Here is an 18,961-nt window from a genome sequence, read left to right on the forward strand (position 1 = left end):
ACTTTTAAGCACAATTTTGAGGTATATTTACTTTACTGGGGTATTTCCACGTTTCAGTACTTTTACTTCTGCTCCACTACATTTCAAATATTGTACTCCACTACAATTATTTTAAAACTTTAGTTTCTGGTTACTTTGTAGATTTTGATTATTATAACAAAACATACATTAACCACTTCTTCAGCCCTATATACATTTCGGCACACTTGAAAATAGCCAATTCTACAAGCTTCTACAACTTAGCTTCTACAAGCTCACACAATGTGTCACAATGTGACGCATTGTGAGCTTGTAGATCTGCTATTTTCAAAGGATTTGTATACATTTTGAATATACATTTGAGAACTTGTGAAATGGGACATCTGCATAATGAGTACTTTCTACTTTTGGTACTTAAAGTATATTTTGATGCCAATACTTTTGTACTTTTACTCCAGTACATTTTTAATTCCAGACTTGTAACAGAGTATTTCTACATTGCAGTATTGATACTTTTACTCAAGTAAAAATGTGAGTACTTTTATCACCACTGGTGGTGCTTGTGCAACTGCACTTTGGCTCCCAGGTCAATATTCAATCCCACTTGTAAAAATGCATTTTACGGTATGAATCATTGCCAGCTTCGCCGGGTAGCTAACAGTACCAGGCTATAGAAATTATGGAGAATACTGTAAATGGGAATGACAGTTCATCTGTCATATCACGTATTTGTGGAGGTTGTTTGAGACAAATTCGCGAAAAGATTCCTGTTGGCGCCAAGACGGAATTAATTGAACTTTCAAAATTGGCCTGTCCAGCGGTGAGTAGACCGGAAAAAACACTTATTTTTTTCACATAGCCTATTTTTTCATTAAAGTTAGGGGTAGGGTAAGTGCTATTTTTGGGTTATAACAAAAAGTTTTTTGTTAAAAGGTCAAAGCTCTATAATATTATAATAGTAATCATTACTATAGAGCAGCGTGATCTATGAGAGTGACGACACTAGCGTTGACTCCCATTGTAAGAATGGAATGCGGAAATGCTCGTTCATCTCAATCAAGGAACCTTTTGAAAGGAAAAGTCGTGCTGGACGCCAGGGATGTGCCATGACACTCATGGGTGGCAAACCTCGCACCGGAAGTTTGATGAATTACATCGCAGTGGATGGAGCCGGCTGGGCGAGCTCATGAACAAACATTATTTCTGAACGATTGCAACCTTTGTCATATGTGTCCCTGAGCAAGACTCTTAACCCCTAATTGCTCACAGGTTCTCATTGGAAACAAGACCGCAAGGACTTTCATGAACGACCTGTTAAAAGGAATTATAAAATCGGTTCAGGAATATAAAAGAGGACGTATCACAGGTTGTTTTCTAATCCCTTGCTTTTCGATGTGCACAGTACATCATTTTAGTGAAGCATCTAAACAGCGGCAGGTATCGTTTCGGTCTCGGAGGTATCGCGAGATTTGGTTGCCAGAATGGAAATGGGGGACAGTCTCGCGATACTTTGGCCGTTCAGAAACATATTTTGTGCTCTTAGATACCTCTTAAAATTATGCAGTGTACACATCGAAAAGCAACACAGCAGAAAACAATGTATGATATTATGTCTTCTTTTGTTTTCCTGAGTATTTCATAAAGGTCTCAATCGTTCAGAAATACTGTTTGTTCATAAGCTGTCCAGCCGGCTCTCATAGGCTCCAATGTTATTTCACAGAACTTTCGGTGTGAGTCTGCCACCCAGTGCGACGAATCTGCCGGCTGGAATTGCTGGATAGAGAAAATTACGTCGGCGTCTCTTCCTTTTAAAATAAATTCCTTGATCTCAATGAGGAAGTTGTTTGTAACTACAGCCCATAGCGGCCCACTTTGCAGCGAGATAAAAGCATGTCGTAACTCTCTCTCTATGGGTCTGGCTGAGAGAGAGACCCCCTACATATTGTATAACACTAGAAGCTCGCCCCCGCTACGCGGGGGCTCGCGTCTAGCCCGCGGCCACGCCCACGTAGCGCCCGCGGCCACTTGGCAACTCATATAAGTGGCGTAGCGTCATGAGGGCCAGTGGGGCCGTGGCTCGGTCAGTGAAGACCCTGTAGTGCGGATGATATGTGGCATAGAGGGGCAGATTGTAAATCCCCAGAGGAAACATCCGTGGGCTACCATTGGTTCAGCGATGTGTGCGGTCGCCCTGCGGCACCTCCTCCTCCACCAATGTGCAGTATTGAGAGCCCTGACGTCACAACAGTTGGAGCGATGGGCACTGCACTCTGGTTGGTTAGGGTACACCTAGGGCCCAGGTAGAACCCAGTTAAAGCCTGCATGGGCAAACCCAGTTAGGACCCGCCTTGGTCCCACATAAACATGGCTAGTTGGGGCCCACCTAAGGGCCAGGTAGAAGCTACTTATAGCCTGCATGGGCATCGCAGTTGGGACTTAAGTGGATGCCGCTGACATTGCTGACATGGGGTCCATATGGTTTAGCCCACCTTGAAACCATATGGGAACTACGCTGGCATGCTGGCTGGAATGCAAACGCTGCATCATACCTGTAGTGTTTAGTTTGATGTTGTGTGTGTAGCAGATATACCTGCAGTGTGTAGATCAATGTCCATATGAAAGTCAATGCCCAGCAGTGTTTTTTTTTCTCCAGCAGAGTTTCTAGTGTCTCTGTCTCTCTCTGGAAGAGGTTGCACATGAACTCTGCAGCCGCACTGAGGCGCTCCAACACAAACACTCTGACATTAAGCTGCTTCACACAACAAACATCAGCACCACGCTGCTGTTTGTCCAAAAGACACAATATCTCCTCTCCGACCGACGTCATGTGTTCATGTATCGACAGCCGTACAGACTCCTTTTGACACATTTTACCTCGTTTATCCAGCTCTCACTGACTCTCCACATCGGGCTGTTATAGCGCCACCATGAGGCTGATTAGAGAAATCTCAAGTGGAATTTCTTCCTCGGCATAGTGGGAATGTGGGTGCAAAGTTGCACGGAAAATGCATGCTGTGTTCATAATGTGAGGCATTTTGGTCCAAACGGAGCAGTCCTGCAGACTTTGGAAGCCATTTTAGCCAATCAGGATGGAATATGAAAAATCTGAAAGAGCCTTTTTTTTTAATGACTGTGGAGATACTGTGTACCGATTTGCGTGATGTTTGGGCAAAATATGTAGGAGTACTGTGAGAAAATGTGTTTAGCAAAAAGCGGCCTCCTGGTGGCACTGTAACAGGGCCATGTGAAAGAAATAGGGCAGAGGTTCTGAATTGGCATCCAGGGAGTGTGTGTGCACAGTTTCGCTGCGATCAAGTCAACGATGTGAGAGATTAGCTATCACAGACGGACGGACAGGGGGTGAAACAGAGTCTTGCGCCATGCCTTTCGGCCTGGCGGAGACAATAAAAAAACGAAAGTAAAGGAAATGACCATTTCTGCAACAAAAGTAGTCAACAAACTATACTATAAAAACATGGGCCACATTGTCAAATAATCTAAGAAAGAGGCAATCATGTAGAAAATAGCCGATCTACAAGCTTACAAAGCCTCTCAACGTGAGGCGTTTCGAACTTGTAGATCGGCTATTTTCACAATATTTACTTGTGGAACGGAGTCAAACAGAATGGGGGGGTCCCCAGATCAAGTACGTTTATTTGGGGGGGGGGGGGGGGGGGGGGGGGGGGGCGGCCTGAAAGGGTTGATAAGCACTGCTCTAATCTGAGCGAAATTATCTGAATTTACATGACCATAATGCAGCCTAACATGCGTAGCACGGGGCGGTCCTGCCATTACGTTAGTTACTGTAGTTGCTGTGGAGCTACATAGTTCTCCAGAAGACACACACAAACATACACCATCTACAATGGACTAACTGAGCAGCAATATTGACATTCACCACACGAACGTGCATTGTTGACAAAGTGATTGGACAGCCGCTGCAGGCATGACAACCACGTTAGCGTTAGCGACATGGCAGCTATCACACAGCGCCCTGTCCGTCGTCGCTGCGACTGACTGTGATTAGCCTGGGTGCCAGCCTGCGTCGCGAAAGTCCGCCGAACGCAGCGAAGCAGGCTGGCACCCAGGCTAGACTGTGATGGCTACAGCCATAGATATATAAACACTACAGCAAGCTCTCTGAGATGCCATTGTCTGGAGACTGCTCTTAGCGTGACACGACCAATGAGAGTGAGCGCTGTAGTTGTTGCTAAGATACGGTGGCGTCTCTGCCCCATAGCTTGTAGATCTCTCACGCATGATTGGCGTAGGCTGCGTTGCCAGGTCTGACTGTTTGTATAAGCGATTGTGGGCTTATTTGGGTGCACTTTTGGGCTCGTCGTTTCCATAGACCACGGCAGTGCTTATTTCTTTCCCGTGACCGATGTGGCAAGAGAAGGTGCAAAACGAACCATCCGGAAGTAGATTGCGAGATGAAATATATAGCACTTTTTGATTATTAGAGAAGGAGACACATGTGAAGGTGGAAAATGAAATGTAGGAGATTATATAGTTTTTCATGAGGGATTTTTGTAGCAAGTTGTGAGAGAATTGGGGCACTCCTGTGGACGGGGGGCTGATTAGAACCATTGGGGTTTGAAAGGAGACGCTCTCTGTTTGAGTGGAAAGATTATGTTGCAGATTAAACCTTTTCATAGATTTCATAGATAGCTTCATAGACTTGTTTGACAACACTGTCATCAGTGTTGGATTCATGTTAATGTGTATTTTCAGACATTTAAACACTTAAACCCTCAATACATTACATACATACACAATACTCTTGTTTCCTCTGCAACCTCTTTAACAAAAATAGCCGAGGCGTTGTGAGCTTGTAGATCTGTTATTTTCAGCTGATGTCTCCCTCAGAATAGGGATGGTAGGGTTCAAGTGGTTAATGTAAAAAAGAATCCTGTCACACAAAGATTTTGCGGCCATCCTGTAGTAACTCTGAGGACCCCCGAACCCCCTGTTGAAGACCCCTGCTATAGTGTTAGATCAGTCACAGGGGTCTCCCTGTCTCTTCAGCTCTTAATAAACTGAAAATTCATTTTCAGGTATAGGTGAATAATTTTCAGCCAATCAGGAGAGATTACCCAATTAACAGCTTCATTTTTATAGTGCTTTGCTCATTTCTTTGTGTCATCACTTGCAATTTCACTTGTTTAATCTGTATCCTGGCCGACTTCTCTATCCTGATTGGATACAATTGGTATCCCGACCTGAAAAAGCATTTTCTGTTTAATAAAGAGCTGGAGAGACATGGAGACTCCTGTTACTGAACAAACACCTTATAGTATATAGCAATAAGTATTATCAGAATATAGAGCTATTTAACACTTATTTTGACCAAAGAAAATAACTTACCCTACCTTTAATTACAATAATTTACACTGACTGACCTGTGAGCTGCATGCCTGAAATTAACCTATTTACTATAGGCATATAGCCTGTCTTCATCGGAATTGCAAGACATGAATCTGTTTCAGATTCATGTTCAGTTCGAGCTAATTGTCTTTTCTCATTAGTTTATGGCCCAGCTTATGAGCTTTGCTGTGAGTTTCATCAGTACTGTGTTCTGTGGCCATTTGGGGAAGACAGAGCTGGCAGGAGTGAGTCTGGCTATAACTGTAAGTAGTACTGTTAACCTTCTTAAGAATCATTTATTCAATAACTATTCAATTCAATTCAACCTTTATTTGTCACATACAGTTCTTAAAAACACTTTAAAAATCAGTAAATGGACAGCTTCATGAATAGTCTGCAAATAAAAACATATGATAAGCAACCGAAACTAGCCTATAAATTAGCCTATTGGCCAGGTTGCTAGTGTGTATAAAATAACATTTGCTTCATTTTACCAGGTTATTAATGTTACAGGTATATCAATTGGAGCTGGTTTAGCATTAGCATGTGATACATTAATATCTCAGGTAAGAACACTTGCTTACTTCTCCAAAAGCATCAGCAAGATTTCTCACACACACACACGCACACGCGCACACGCGCACACGCACACGCACACGCACACACACACACACACACACACACACACACACACACACACACACACACACACACACACACACACACACACACACACACACATTTAACCCCTAACTAAACTTAGTGAGGGCTAGATTTGAGAGTTGGCCTAACCTAATGGTTTGTTTATTGTATTCTCTAGTACGAATCTTAATCAATACGTTTCTAGAGTACTTACCTTTTAAATACTGAAAGGTTTCTATGAGTTGTTATTTTGTTATGTATAACTATTTTTCTGTGCTTGTAGACCTATGGGAGTGGTAATCTCCTGAGAGTTGGTGTCATTCTGCAGAGGGCTATCCTGATTCTGATGCTGGCATGTTTTCCTTGCTGGGCTCTCCTAATAAACACAGAGTATATTCTCTTAGCTGTCAAACAGAATCCAGAAGTGGCCAGGTAAGCCTTGTAGAGATATTATACTCCAGCTGCAGTTTACTTATGTTTTTCATGTAATATTGTGTTTTTATGTATGATGTGCTGGCATATATTACACTAGATTGGTCTTGATCGTCCTGACAGGCTTTGTCTTTCTTAGGGTGTCTCAGTTGTATGTGAAGATCTTTATGCCAGCACTACCTGTGAGTATCCTTGCATGTGTGCTAGTCTGCAAACAATAGATAAAAATGAACAGAAAGTATCGCAGTAGAGCTGGGAAACAATATTTACACAATGATATTTTTGATAAATATTCTTCCATAATGCCTATATAATAAGTAGGTAAAGGCAAATAATAGAATAGCCAAAACATCCAGGTATGTTCAGAAAGTCTAGTCTCATATCATTATATGATATAATATCGACATATTGCCCAACCCTACTGTATGTTACAGCAACATTATTTCTTGCCTGCAATACAAATGTACCTGGGTACAATACAGTTGACCTTGACCTTGAATACACCCAGTTAAACAAGTGCATTTAATTCAGACTTTTTGCAGGCGACATTTCTTTATAGCCTGGAGACAAAATATCTACAGAATCAGGTAAGTAGTTATATCATTCTGTATATTAAAGGGCACTTACTGGTTTTAAGCTTTAAATTATGTAATTCATAATGAAGGTTTAATTCATAATGAAGGTTGACCAAAATAATCTCTCCCACATGCAGATACCAGAGAGAAGAGTCTGTATGTGTACAATGTACAGTAATATGTGATGATGTGATACAGATGAACAGCCTAGAACTGTTCAATCCAACGACTCTTGTCTGAACATACAGATTCATTTGTAGACTTAAAGAAGACTCTGGATTTTTACTGTTTACGTTTTGCGTTACGTTTTGGGTATTGGGATAATGGTTCAACTGATATGAGTTGTATATCCCTTTGTTTTCAGGGCATCATATGGCCACAGGTTATCACAGGAGTTGTGGTTAATCTTCTGAATGCTCTCATCAATTACATCTTTCTATATGCACTCAATCTGGGGGTAGCGTGAGTATCACTTTCTTCATGATCACCACCCTCATATCTTTCCTCATATTTATTGGTGATGGCTACATGTGGCCTATTTAATGCTATGAAATACCATTAACAGAGGGTCTGCTGTTGCCAACACTATCTCCCAGTTCTCCTTGGCACTATTACTATATGCATATATTATATGGAAAGGACTTCATAAGACCACCTGGGATGGTAAGTACAACATTTGGGATGATTTCTTTACTAAATGAATTACAGGATAACATCTTCAATATTAGATGTACTGTCAATCCTATTGTAGTATTATAAGGAGACACAACATTTCCCTATATTGTTATGTAAGCTGAGAGCTTGCTCTCTCTGAGATGGAAAATCTCCTCGATCCTAAATGTTCCAATTCAGCTAGTTTTACGTGGGCTGGGGGTGTCTTCTCCTCCGCGTCATCAGCGCCCATACCCTGAGGTCGGGTTGGCGAAAGGTCTGTGTTGAGTTTGCATGTTCTCCCCGTGTCTCTCAGGGTAGTTAATATACCCTCACAAAAACATGTAGTAATCCTGGTCACTATACGCCTACCCCATGACAGCCGGGGCGCCTGATGGAGGAGAAGGGAACTGGTTGGAATAACGCGTTCCTTCCACGCGCTACGTCCAACTAGGGAAACTCCCCCCTGTCAGGTGACAAGAAGGTCAGTTGGCTCTCATGCATTGAAGGAGGCATGAGCTCAGCCCTTGCCTCCCTAAGCTGGTGAGAGGAGTGTAGCGCCCAAGATCACTTAGAAAATTGGCACCGGGTGAAAAATAAGGGTTACAAAATCGCCAAAATCTACAAGCTTACAACATGTTGGTTGCGACGCGTTGTGAGCTTGTAGATTGGCTATTTTTGGTGATTGTTCCCCCCAGAATAGGGATGCCTCAATAACCTCAAGTGGTTAATAAACTAATTGACCAAATGATTATCTAGGCTGGTCTAAAGAGTGCCTGCAGGACTGGGGAGCGTTCATCCGCCTGGCCATTCCCAGCATGCTCATGCTGTGTGTGGAATGGTGGACTTATGAGATTGGAGGCTTGCTGGCAGGTAAGGAAGCAGGACATACATTTGTTTGTAAAAACAAAATGGTGTAAATAAGCAGTGGTCTTATATTTGATTCAATTTCTCTTGGTCAGGCCTAATTAGCGAGGCGGAACTCGGAGCTCAGTCTGTTGTGTACGAACTGTCAAATGTTGCATTTATGGTGAGTTATTACATGAAAAAGTACGTCAATCCATCTTTTATGGGCAGCATCTACAACAAATTCTAGACTCATGAAATAAAATTAACCATATGTTTATGCATGTAATGACATTGTAAGTTAATGCAAGGTTCTTGTTTGAAGTTTCCTCTAGGGTTCAGTATAGCAGGCAGTGTGAGGGTAGGCAATGCCCTGGGGGCCGGAGATACAGAGCAGGCCAAACTGTCTGCCAAAATGACACTGCTCTGTGCAGGTTACTACACAACCAATGTCCTCAATTATAATTTATGTTTAGTTGTTATCCTATTAACATGTTATGGATTTAGAAATGACATTATGAAGTACTGAACAATTGATTTCCAAAATATAGGGGATGAAGAAAACAACATTATGTGAAAATCATTATTTTAATCACTAAACTGTAAAGGATCCTGTCCATATTATGGACTTCTTTCGAAGAGAATCGATATCTCTTTTTTTCAATGAAGCTCTTTTTATTAGAGATTAATTTAGCAATGATTTGATGATATTAATGACTTGATTATAACAATTGGTCTATACAGTCCTATCAGGATTATATGTAATTGTGCGACTCCCTTTTCTCATACCCAGTGTTAGTCTCAGTGTTCTTATCAGTTTTCATTGGGAGCCTGAAGGACCATATCGCCTATGTCTTTACATATGATGAGTGAGTATTGAGTAATGTTGTAGTGTACATACTTTGCCCTTCACATAGGTGTATTATGATATCTGCTTACCCCTGACCCGTAGAAAACGTACTGAAAACAGTGCAGTCTTAGTGTTTGAATTATATTAAAACAGCCAATGTAGGATAGAAAACTTGAGGGGCATGGTGGCGCATCCGGTAGCACTGTCGCCTCACAGCTAGAAGGTCCTGGGTTTGATTACCGCCAGGGATGCTGTGGGCGCTGGGGGCGTGTTCTCTCCTCCGCATCATCAGTGCCAATACCCTAGGTGGGGTTCGCAAAAGGACCTTTCTGTGTGGAGTTTGCATGTTCTCCCTGCCTCCCTCTGGTCAGCCCTGGCACCTGATGGAGGGGAAAGGAACTGGTTGGAATAACTTGTTCCTTCCACACGCTACGTCCTACCGGGGAAACTCCCCCCTGTCAGATGATAAGAAGCGGCCTGCTCACTCCTCATGCATTGAAGGAAGCATGAGCTCAGTTCGGGGCTCTCCACAGGCTGGCAGAGGGAGAGTCGGGCCCAGGATTACAAGCTTAAGCAATTGGCTCTGGGTGAAAAAATGGGTTACAAAAATCGTGGGATAAAACATTAACAAAAAAAGAAAACTGTGAACTTACATCTTCTTTTACATATTAACTTCAGTCAAGTGATCGTGGCGAGTGGCCTTTGTTCTCTGTACAGTACCTGTAATCTAATCAAGGTTTGAGTTATGCACATACATTAACAGTCTGTTTGAGGATTTTTGTTTTTAGTATTACACTGTTGATCAAGTGACTGTGTATGTGTTTAGAAAGGGAGTTCCACTGAGAGAGAGTGTATATATATATATATTATTTATATATATAGAGAGAGGGAGTGAGTGAGGGAGGGACAATGTGTGTGACATCAGACCAGATCTTTATCAGCGCGAGAGAGACAGAGACAGAGGAACAGAGGAAGAGGGAGAGGAGGAGGGAGGGAGAGTGAGAGGGGAGAGTGAGGCGGGCAAAGAATTCAGGCAACGTTGGGTACCGAAACCTGAACATGCTGATCGACGTATAGCTCTGTGATGCGCTGTCAGCACAGTAACCCACGCAAAATCGGGCAAGCTGATTTCCTGCTTGTGTACAATATAATAATAATACTGCCTATATTGCATGTTATTTTGGTCTAATGCTGTCTTACAGTCTGCCAGTTTTAAAATGGAATTTCTGTTTTTCCTTTCCAACAGACAAATTAGAGAGCGAGTTGCTGAAGTTATGGCTTTCTATTCACCATTCCTTCTGCTAGATGCATTATCAGTAAGTATCTCTTGCCACTGCATTTCACCTTGACAACATGATACAGCCTACAGTGCCTGTTGAACTACTTGTAATTCTGGAAAAAATCTAATGGCTTATTGATACTGTCAGTAAGAATACAAGACAACCTTTTTACTATAAGTCCAGTCCAACCATGTCTTGTTTGCTTGTCTAGGCTGCCATAGCAGGTGTTATCAGAGGAGCTGGGAAGCAGAAAATTGGAGCCATCTTTAACGTGGTCGGGTATTATGGTGTGGCCTTTCCTATTGGCGTGCCTCTGATGTTTGCTGCCAAATTAGGAATCAAAGGTAAGAAGAAGTTTAGAGACTTAAAGCACAATAAAACTTTGGGTGGTGTAGTTACCGTGCCATAATGTTACTCCAAATAGTGGCGAGAATGATATCTTCAATAGTTCTCTAGTAGCTAAAACATTGATCCAATATTTTGTGTTTTATTTTGCGGTGAAACAGGTCTTTATAGATACACATTTAGCACACAAATTAATGCAAACAAAGTGTATTCTACTAATTTATAAAATTACAAACCCTGGTTTAGCATTTTGTTTGTTTTTATTATCTGTTTACAATGACAATGATAAAGGGACTATTGTTGTTTCTTAAACGCTCAATAACAAATGAGGTGATTCACAGAAGCATACCTTCCTGTAGTTTCTTATTATTGCTGTTTTGCTGTATTTGTACTTTCTTCTTATCCTGTATAGTTTCTTGTTACTGCTATTTTGCTGTATTTGTACTCTCTTCTTATCCTGTAGTTTCTTTATTATTGCTGTTTTGCGTACTTGTAGTTTCTTGTTATAACAAGATGTCTTTCACATTATAGGACATTTTTACATCATTGCGACATATAAAAACGTATCATGTTATTACGTGAAATGTTTCACATTATAACAAGATCCTTTATTTCCCAAGGCAGCAATATGCATCTGTATTTTAGACCTGTTCATCATAAATAGTGAGGAGGCTATTTTGACAGTTTAATTGTACGTACATTGGTAAACCTTTTGGTGCATTGCATGGTACATTTTGTACTGTTTTTCTTTTTTTTGTATCTTTTTATTATTAGGTCACTACTCTTTTAGAAAGACATCAAATGGCCTGAGTGCCTGTTTTTTCCCTTTCTTGACATAAACAATATAAACAACACAGACATTACTCTGAACCTCTCCAGGTCTGTGGATAGGTATGTTTACCGGTGTGTTCCTTCAGTCCTCCGGCCTAATGTTTTATCTGACAAAAATGAACTGGAAGAAAGCCACAGCAGAGGTGAGTAGGCAGATTTATAACTCTCTGATTGGATCAAAATGCCATATGATCTATTTTTTTCAGTTTTTGTTTTTCATATTGTTATTATGTATGTGTATGTATTCTATGTGATGTCTATTTGCTCTGTTTTTGATTATTTATAGACATTTAACACAAGAGCCATATTGTTGTTTCGTTATATAATTGAAAATGGCAATAAATATATAGTTTTTTAAAAAATGCCTTATGATCTAACCTTTTTGGGAAGGTAATAAGATTTTTTTCTCCCAGGCGCTGATGAGAGCCGGAGTGCATGGGAGCTCTACAGACACGGGTAAGAGACAAGAGTCTCAAGAGTGAATGTTTCCCTTATTCTACCTGTGATGCAGTGTTGATCAATCTTTTTTATTTAGTTTTAGTCATAGTCTTTTGAATAAAATTCCATATTTTAGTCATCTGAAATGTTTTAGTTTTTGTCTAGTTTTAGTTGACTAAATATCATAAGAGTATAGTCGACTAAATCTACAGTTGATTTAGTCGACTAAAATGTATTTTGGCTGGCCTTGATGGCGTCGCAATGGCTGATTTTACCCTTGGTTGCATGCTGAAAATAGCCGATCTACATGTGAGTTTGTAGATCTGCTGTTTTCAGAGCACAGCACCCGAGCGCTAACCAAACATAAAATGACTTGTCTTTTAGTTCTACTGGATCTCTTCTTCTAGTCCCTCCATAACATTTTAGTCTAGTTTTTATTTGTTGACGAAATTGTCAATATTTAGTCTTAGTTTTAGTCATCGTAGCTTAGTTTTTATTTAGTTTTCGTCAGTGAAAAAGGTAGTCGACGAACATTTTTCTTCATAGTTTTAGTCGACGAAATCAACACTGCTGTGATGTCTATGTGAGAGATCTGTGGGCTCAAGGGTCTTTGTTCATGTTCTGAAAGTCAAGAGTAGAACATGGGAAAAGAAATCTGTCTCAATTCTTTGAGAAGGATCTAATGTTCTTACATCTACTGACATGTCTCTCCAGGGAGTAATTTGGAAGATACGGGGCCCTGCGAGGGACACACAGATACACAGGAGCTGGCTGATGTTGGGAACAGATCGGCTGTCATAACAGTGGTGGAGTCACACAGCTACAGAGCTCTGGTGTTACGTAGGGGTCTGGCCCTGGCTGGGATGCTCTTCATTTTGGCTGCTGGAATCATCACCAATATAGTAGTCACTAACTTGATTAGATGAGCATAGATACAGTAACCTGACTTTGCCAGATGGAAGAAGCTTGCGTCACATTTGTTTCACAGGCTTGTGAAGTCAATATATATATAGATACAGTTGTTCTCACTAGAACCACTGAAGTCAGAAGAGTGCATGGTTGGCAGTGGCACAGACTGTGATACAAACGGTTGCTGCATGTGACTGTGACCAGCCAACACAGTACATGCACACCTACAGAGCCATGGGAAAGGCTTTATCACCAATCTTTTGTTTATTATTATTATAAAACTATTAATTTGTTAGTTTAGTAACACAATATCACTCTTGTATTGAGCCACATTCTCTCAGTGAGGTAGCCTAAGTTGTGTTAACTAATAAAATACCTATAGGGACCTGTCTTAAGGCAGGTACACACTGCAGGATATTTGGTCCGATTTTGCTGTCCGCAACTTTTTTTGGCGTTCGCCGACAAAACCTCCTGATCTGACGCTTGCTATGGGCCTGGTCTTCAAGATACACCACAACATTGGGATCCCCCTGTATTTGTCAAAATACTTCCAAAATGTTAATGAAGTCCATGATCATAACACCACAGGCAGCTCCACAAATCATGTTCAACCCAGATTTGGCTCAACAAAGGGAATGAACTCGTTCTCACGCTATTCATCAAAAATGTGGAATGCCCTACCAAAAGGAGTAAAGGAGTGTAAAACCCTACTCACTTTCAAAACTGCCCTAAAATACACCTTCAAGAGGCTGCAATTCGAAAATGGCCCCTGTCCAAGTCCTAACCTACCCCCCTACCCCCCCCCCCTTTTCTTTTTCTTCTCTTGTACATATTTTTTCACTCTTCATACCAGTAACCTGTAAGCTGATTGTATGACATTCCGTATAGTAGTGTGTATATCTGTCTGTCTCTTATGTCATCATGATTTGTGTGCATGGGGATCTCATCTTAAACAAGCTCAGTGCTTAATGAGTCTTCCAGTTTAGTTGACCTTGTATTGTGAATTTGTACTTACGTGTACTGATGTTCTCAAGGCTACATCAATCAATCAAAACGCAGATCGGCCTTTGATCGGCGAGATAATGCTCGCTGTGTGTGAAAGGCTCTGCGAGACGATCATCCACTCTATGATGGCTTTCCAACCGTTTTCAAATATCTACCCCGTTAGATATTCAGCTGTGTCCCAGACAGCACAGCAGACAATATCATACAGTATGAAAGGAGCTGCGACCACTTTGCGAGGAGATGTACGCTACAGCCAATGAGAGCACATTACAGCCACGTGGCTATGGAAGGATGGCAACTCTGTCACTGACTGCTTCTGCGCACTTGACGTGCGAGAGAGAGAGAGAGAGAGAGAGACAAGGGGGGGGGCATATCACGGCAGACGTCGATTAAAATGAATTGGAATAAACACAAATGTATGTATTGGGTCTGACTCTGGAGATAGCATCCTAGTGAACTATTCTACAGTGTGTAATCCCTGGTCGGGGATCAATCTATAGTGTGAAAACCACAACGATATATGACAGCCGATTTCAAGAAATAAACTCCTGCAGTGTGTAATGCTTAACGATCAGACGACCCCGACCACTTTAAAAGTCCTACAGTGGCAGTGCAGTACCTGCCCTTACACCAGGCGCTAAATGGCACTAAGCGCAATGGAATTATTATTGCTAGTTTCCAACTGACGTAGTTGTCATTTTCACCACAAACCACTTTTTATTTTACCAAATGTTTTTGCGCTCATTTGCACGCTCATGGTCTTAATCATTTTCCGCCCCCATGATCTTAAACATTTTCTTAAACATTTTACCATGCATCTCCTGTCATCATTATAGGCTATCACATTAATAATCGACCTCCCATAGATTGTCTTACTTTTTTTCACTTCCCACACAAGATGATGATGAGATGTTTACTCAGCAAACAGGTTTTGCTTCTCCTCCAACTTGCCAAAACTGTCATTTAAATAATATGTCAGGTGCAGGAGCAAATAGCTCTAAGGGAATGGAAGACAACACAGACTAATTTATGTCATGCCCAAAACACACCCATGACTGATTCAGAGATTAAATACAAGCTCTGACATGGAGCCTTCATCAGAGCATAGTGAACAAATAGCGGTAGGCCTCACCTCTTTTTTTTAATATAATATTCACAGTCATCCACACCTATGTAGGGGGAAAGCACTATAAGATCAGAATCACCTCTATGGACTCTAGTATCAAAACTCTCAGGAAATCATATTGTTCAGTGTACAACAGATGTTTCCATAGGTCTATTCAAATGGATACAGGAAGACCATGGAACACAAAAACAGCAACACATTGATAATCAGCACAAACTAATAAACAACCTGAACACATGTAAGTTAACAGGAACCCATAATAACTTGTATTTATAAGAAGGGTCAGCCTTTAAGCCACCATGGTTTCCACACCAACAAAGTGAATGGTGGATGGGGAACCATGGTTTGTTTCAATGTAATGTTTTGCCATGACATATGGGTAGTGCACTTTTGTGTTCTGAAAGTATTTTGTTTTGTTTGTGCAACATATGCCTCTCCACAAGGGCAAGTGAGCATGCTAATCAAGAAGACTCACCTCAAAACCAACTCACCTCAGAGGTAGGAATACTCACCCCGGAAGACTCACCTCAGAGGTAGGAATACTCACCCCCAAGATTTTCGGGGGGTAGGAACACTCACCCCATGACCTGAGAAAACTCACCTCGGAAGACTCACCTCAGAGGTAGGAATACTCACCCCAATGTTTAAAAAAAGGTAGATCTACCGGCTTGTGAGCTTTCCATTTTCACAGAATGCTTTCATAATGTGAGCTTTCCATTTTCACAGAATGCTTTCATAATGATGTTTAATCCATATCTGGATTAATCCATATCTGGATTAAATTCTTTCTTTGAAGGTATAGAATTAATAAAGTGCTTTAAATAGTGCTTTAAATACAAGGTAGATTTCATCAGAAAAGGTAAAAAGGTAGATCTACCGGCTTGTGAGCTTTCCATTTTCACAGAATGCTTTCATAATGTGAGCTTTCCATTTTCACAGAATGAATGAAAGGTAGATTTCATCAGAAAAGTGAACAAGGAATGCAAATAGCAAATAGCATGGTCATTTGCTATGTGTCTCCAGCTCCACACCTTGCCCCATCCACCTATTAGATATATATATATATATATTAGTGTTAAGTGGTCAACCCCCCTCCTCCCCTTCACTCCTGTGCCCCCATCAAACAAACAAACAAACAAACAAACAAACAAACGTAGGAACCCAGAGAAATGAACATTCCAATATCAATGTATGTTGTTAAATTACATTTAGCTAATTAAAGTGCTTTAAATACAAGGTAGATTTCATCAGAAAAGTGAACATTCCAATGTGTATAATGCAAACAAATACTTACTTAACAAAGAAAAATGAAGAAAAACTCCAGTGAAGGTAAAACACAGGTATAATGTTTTGTTTTCTGTGTGAACACATTTGTGAGAAAAGCTTTTGGTAAGCATTATTGAACTTTAGTTACTTTAGTTACTATTAGATATACATTTCACTATTGTAAGCATTATTGAACTTTAGTTACTATTAGATATACATGTCACTATAGTAAGCATTATTGAACTTTAGTTACTATTAGATATACATTTCACTATTGTAAAACATGCATTAAACACTTTTCCCTATTTTTACCTAGGATATTTAGTTACCTACTACTTTGCTGGTATAAATGATAACAGCATAGAACATTGCATTGCACACATGCATTGTTTGAGAACTTTAGTTTTTAGAAATATTACTTTTGGTACATTTTGATGCCTTACTCTTTGTGTGTGTGTGTGTGTGTGTGTGTGTGTGTGTGTGTGTGTGTGTGTGTGTGTGTGTGTGTGTGTGTGTGTGTGTGTGTGTGTGTGTGTGTGTGTGTGTGTGTGTGTGTGTGTGTGTGTATTTTAAACACAAATATATCATTGAACAACATAATTTGGTAATTCTATACCTTCAAAGACAGAATTTAATCCAGTATGGATTAAACGTGTCTCATTATGAAAGCATTCTGTGAAAAAGGAAAGCTCACAAGCCGTAGATGTGCCTTTTTTAAACATACAGACTTGGTGTAGAGGGGAAAGGTTAAACCCACCCACAAAACAAAAACTCACTGTACATTACACCATTGAGTTTTTCTGGGTGAGTTTTCCTACCCCCGGGGTGAGTGTTCCGAGGTGAGTTTTCTCAGGTCCTGAGGTGAGTTTACCCACCCCCCGGGGTGACTGTTCCTACCCCCGAGGTGAGTATTCCTTTTTCAGTTGAGGTGAGTTTGTCTTGAGGTGAGTCTTCTTGTATTCCCACGCTGGTAGTGTGACAGTTGATTCACTAGTAAGAGACCACACCTTCTGCTCAAGTTAAACAGTATTTATTCAATAGAATGCAATGCGGTATGTGTATTGATGAGGAGCCCGAGGTGGGGCGAGACTCACGGTGCGTTTTAACAGCGGGCGATACTGGCCGACATAGTCCAAAAAGATAAAGAAAATCCATCTTTCATCGCCCCCCCGCCCACTTCGCCCGATCGCCGGCTCTCATAGACTTTCATTATCTTTTGGGCGATGTTGCCCCAACTTGCCCGGCATCGCCCTCGAGTCGCCCGCTGTTAAAACGCACCGTCAGGGTGGGGGTGTAGTCTCGGGAGCCAGACGACCATTGTTGCTCGGCCCTGGAGCTGTCTGTCGCCTCTGCTCCGAACGCTACCCCCCCTGGGGCTCCTGGAGGACAGAAGATAGAAATGTTAGGAGAGCAACGTAATGGAGGAATGTTGGGCATTTTTGACAACGCGAGCGAGATCAAAAAGGTAGATGATATAATCGCAGGTGTATTTATACTGTGGTGATTGCTGCGTGGATTGGCTGGGAGATAAGCAGCGCAGGTGAACTTGATCATGAACGTGAGAGGCTGAGCAGAGGGCGGTCTCTACTCCCGAACCTACGTTGAACACAACTACATTAAAAGTTCTTGTGTTTGACATTTTTTAGCGGCGCTAGCCGCTCTATACCTTTAGGTATAGAACGGATATTAGCCCTCTATGCCTGGCTTTTGCGTCAACGTTCTGATTGGTCAGGTGCGCCAACGTTCTGATTGGTCAGGTGCGTCAACGTTCTGATTGGTCAGGTGCGTCAACGTTCTGATTGGTCAGGTGCGCCAAAGTTGTGATTGGTCACTATTCATGACATCACTATGATGTCATGAATATAGAATTCGATGTCTATATAAACGATGACAATGACTTCATCTTATTATTCATTTGGCTAAAGTCTCCGTCTAGGTAAGTTATTTAAAGTTAATATGACGAATAGAAAGAGAAAGATACAAGAACAGATGAAGGGTGAATGTATAGAAAGTCTGAGTTCGGGACCCAGTCATCCGTTATGACAGAATGGTTTGATAGAGACGATCGAGAATCCAAGAGTCCGTTAAGGTTCTGATTGGTCAGGCCCGTCAAGGTTCTGATTGGTCAGGCCCGTCAAGGTTCTGATTGGTCAGGCCCGTCAAGGTTGTGATTTGTCAGGCAAGGGGACTATTCATGACATCACTATGATGTCAAGGTTTATTTTTTATTTCCTCATGTTTTTTTTTGTATATATTTTTATTTGGCTAAAGTCTCCTTCTAGGTAAGTTATTTAAAGTTAGATCCTCAATTTAACTTTATCTGTCGTCGACGCTCTGATTGGTTAGACCCGTCAACAAAGTGATTGGTCAAGCTTCACATGACACATGGCTATAAACACATTATAAACACATATCGATG

At 41.2% G+C, this 18,961-nt stretch overlaps 1 protein-coding gene across 1 annotated transcript; it reads left to right on the forward strand.

Moving 5' to 3' along the window:
* Positions 1-658: 658 nt before the first annotated feature.
* Positions 659-13,162, forward strand: LOC311050051 (multidrug and toxin extrusion protein 1-like; the record flags this gene model as incomplete). Its single annotated transcript, XM_084064017.1, has 17 exons — positions 659-799; positions 5,508-5,609; positions 5,844-5,912; positions 6,272-6,420; positions 6,560-6,602; positions 6,963-7,007; positions 7,360-7,457; positions 7,561-7,658; positions 8,406-8,519; positions 8,609-8,676; positions 8,818-8,926; positions 9,286-9,361; positions 10,589-10,658; positions 10,834-10,966; positions 11,847-11,941; positions 12,212-12,254; positions 12,951-13,162. 17 exons carry the CDS (start codon positions 659-661, stop codon positions 13,160-13,162), a joined length of 1,665 nt encoding a protein of 554 aa, XP_083920143.1.
* Between the last annotated feature and the right edge of the window lie 5,799 nt (positions 13,163-18,961).

This window comes from Gymnoscopelus microlampas (genome assembly GCF_963454915.1).
Source record: "Gymnoscopelus microlampas genome assembly, chromosome: 8".
Taxonomy (NCBI): Eukaryota; Metazoa; Chordata; class Actinopteri; order Myctophiformes; family Myctophidae; genus Gymnoscopelus; species Gymnoscopelus microlampas.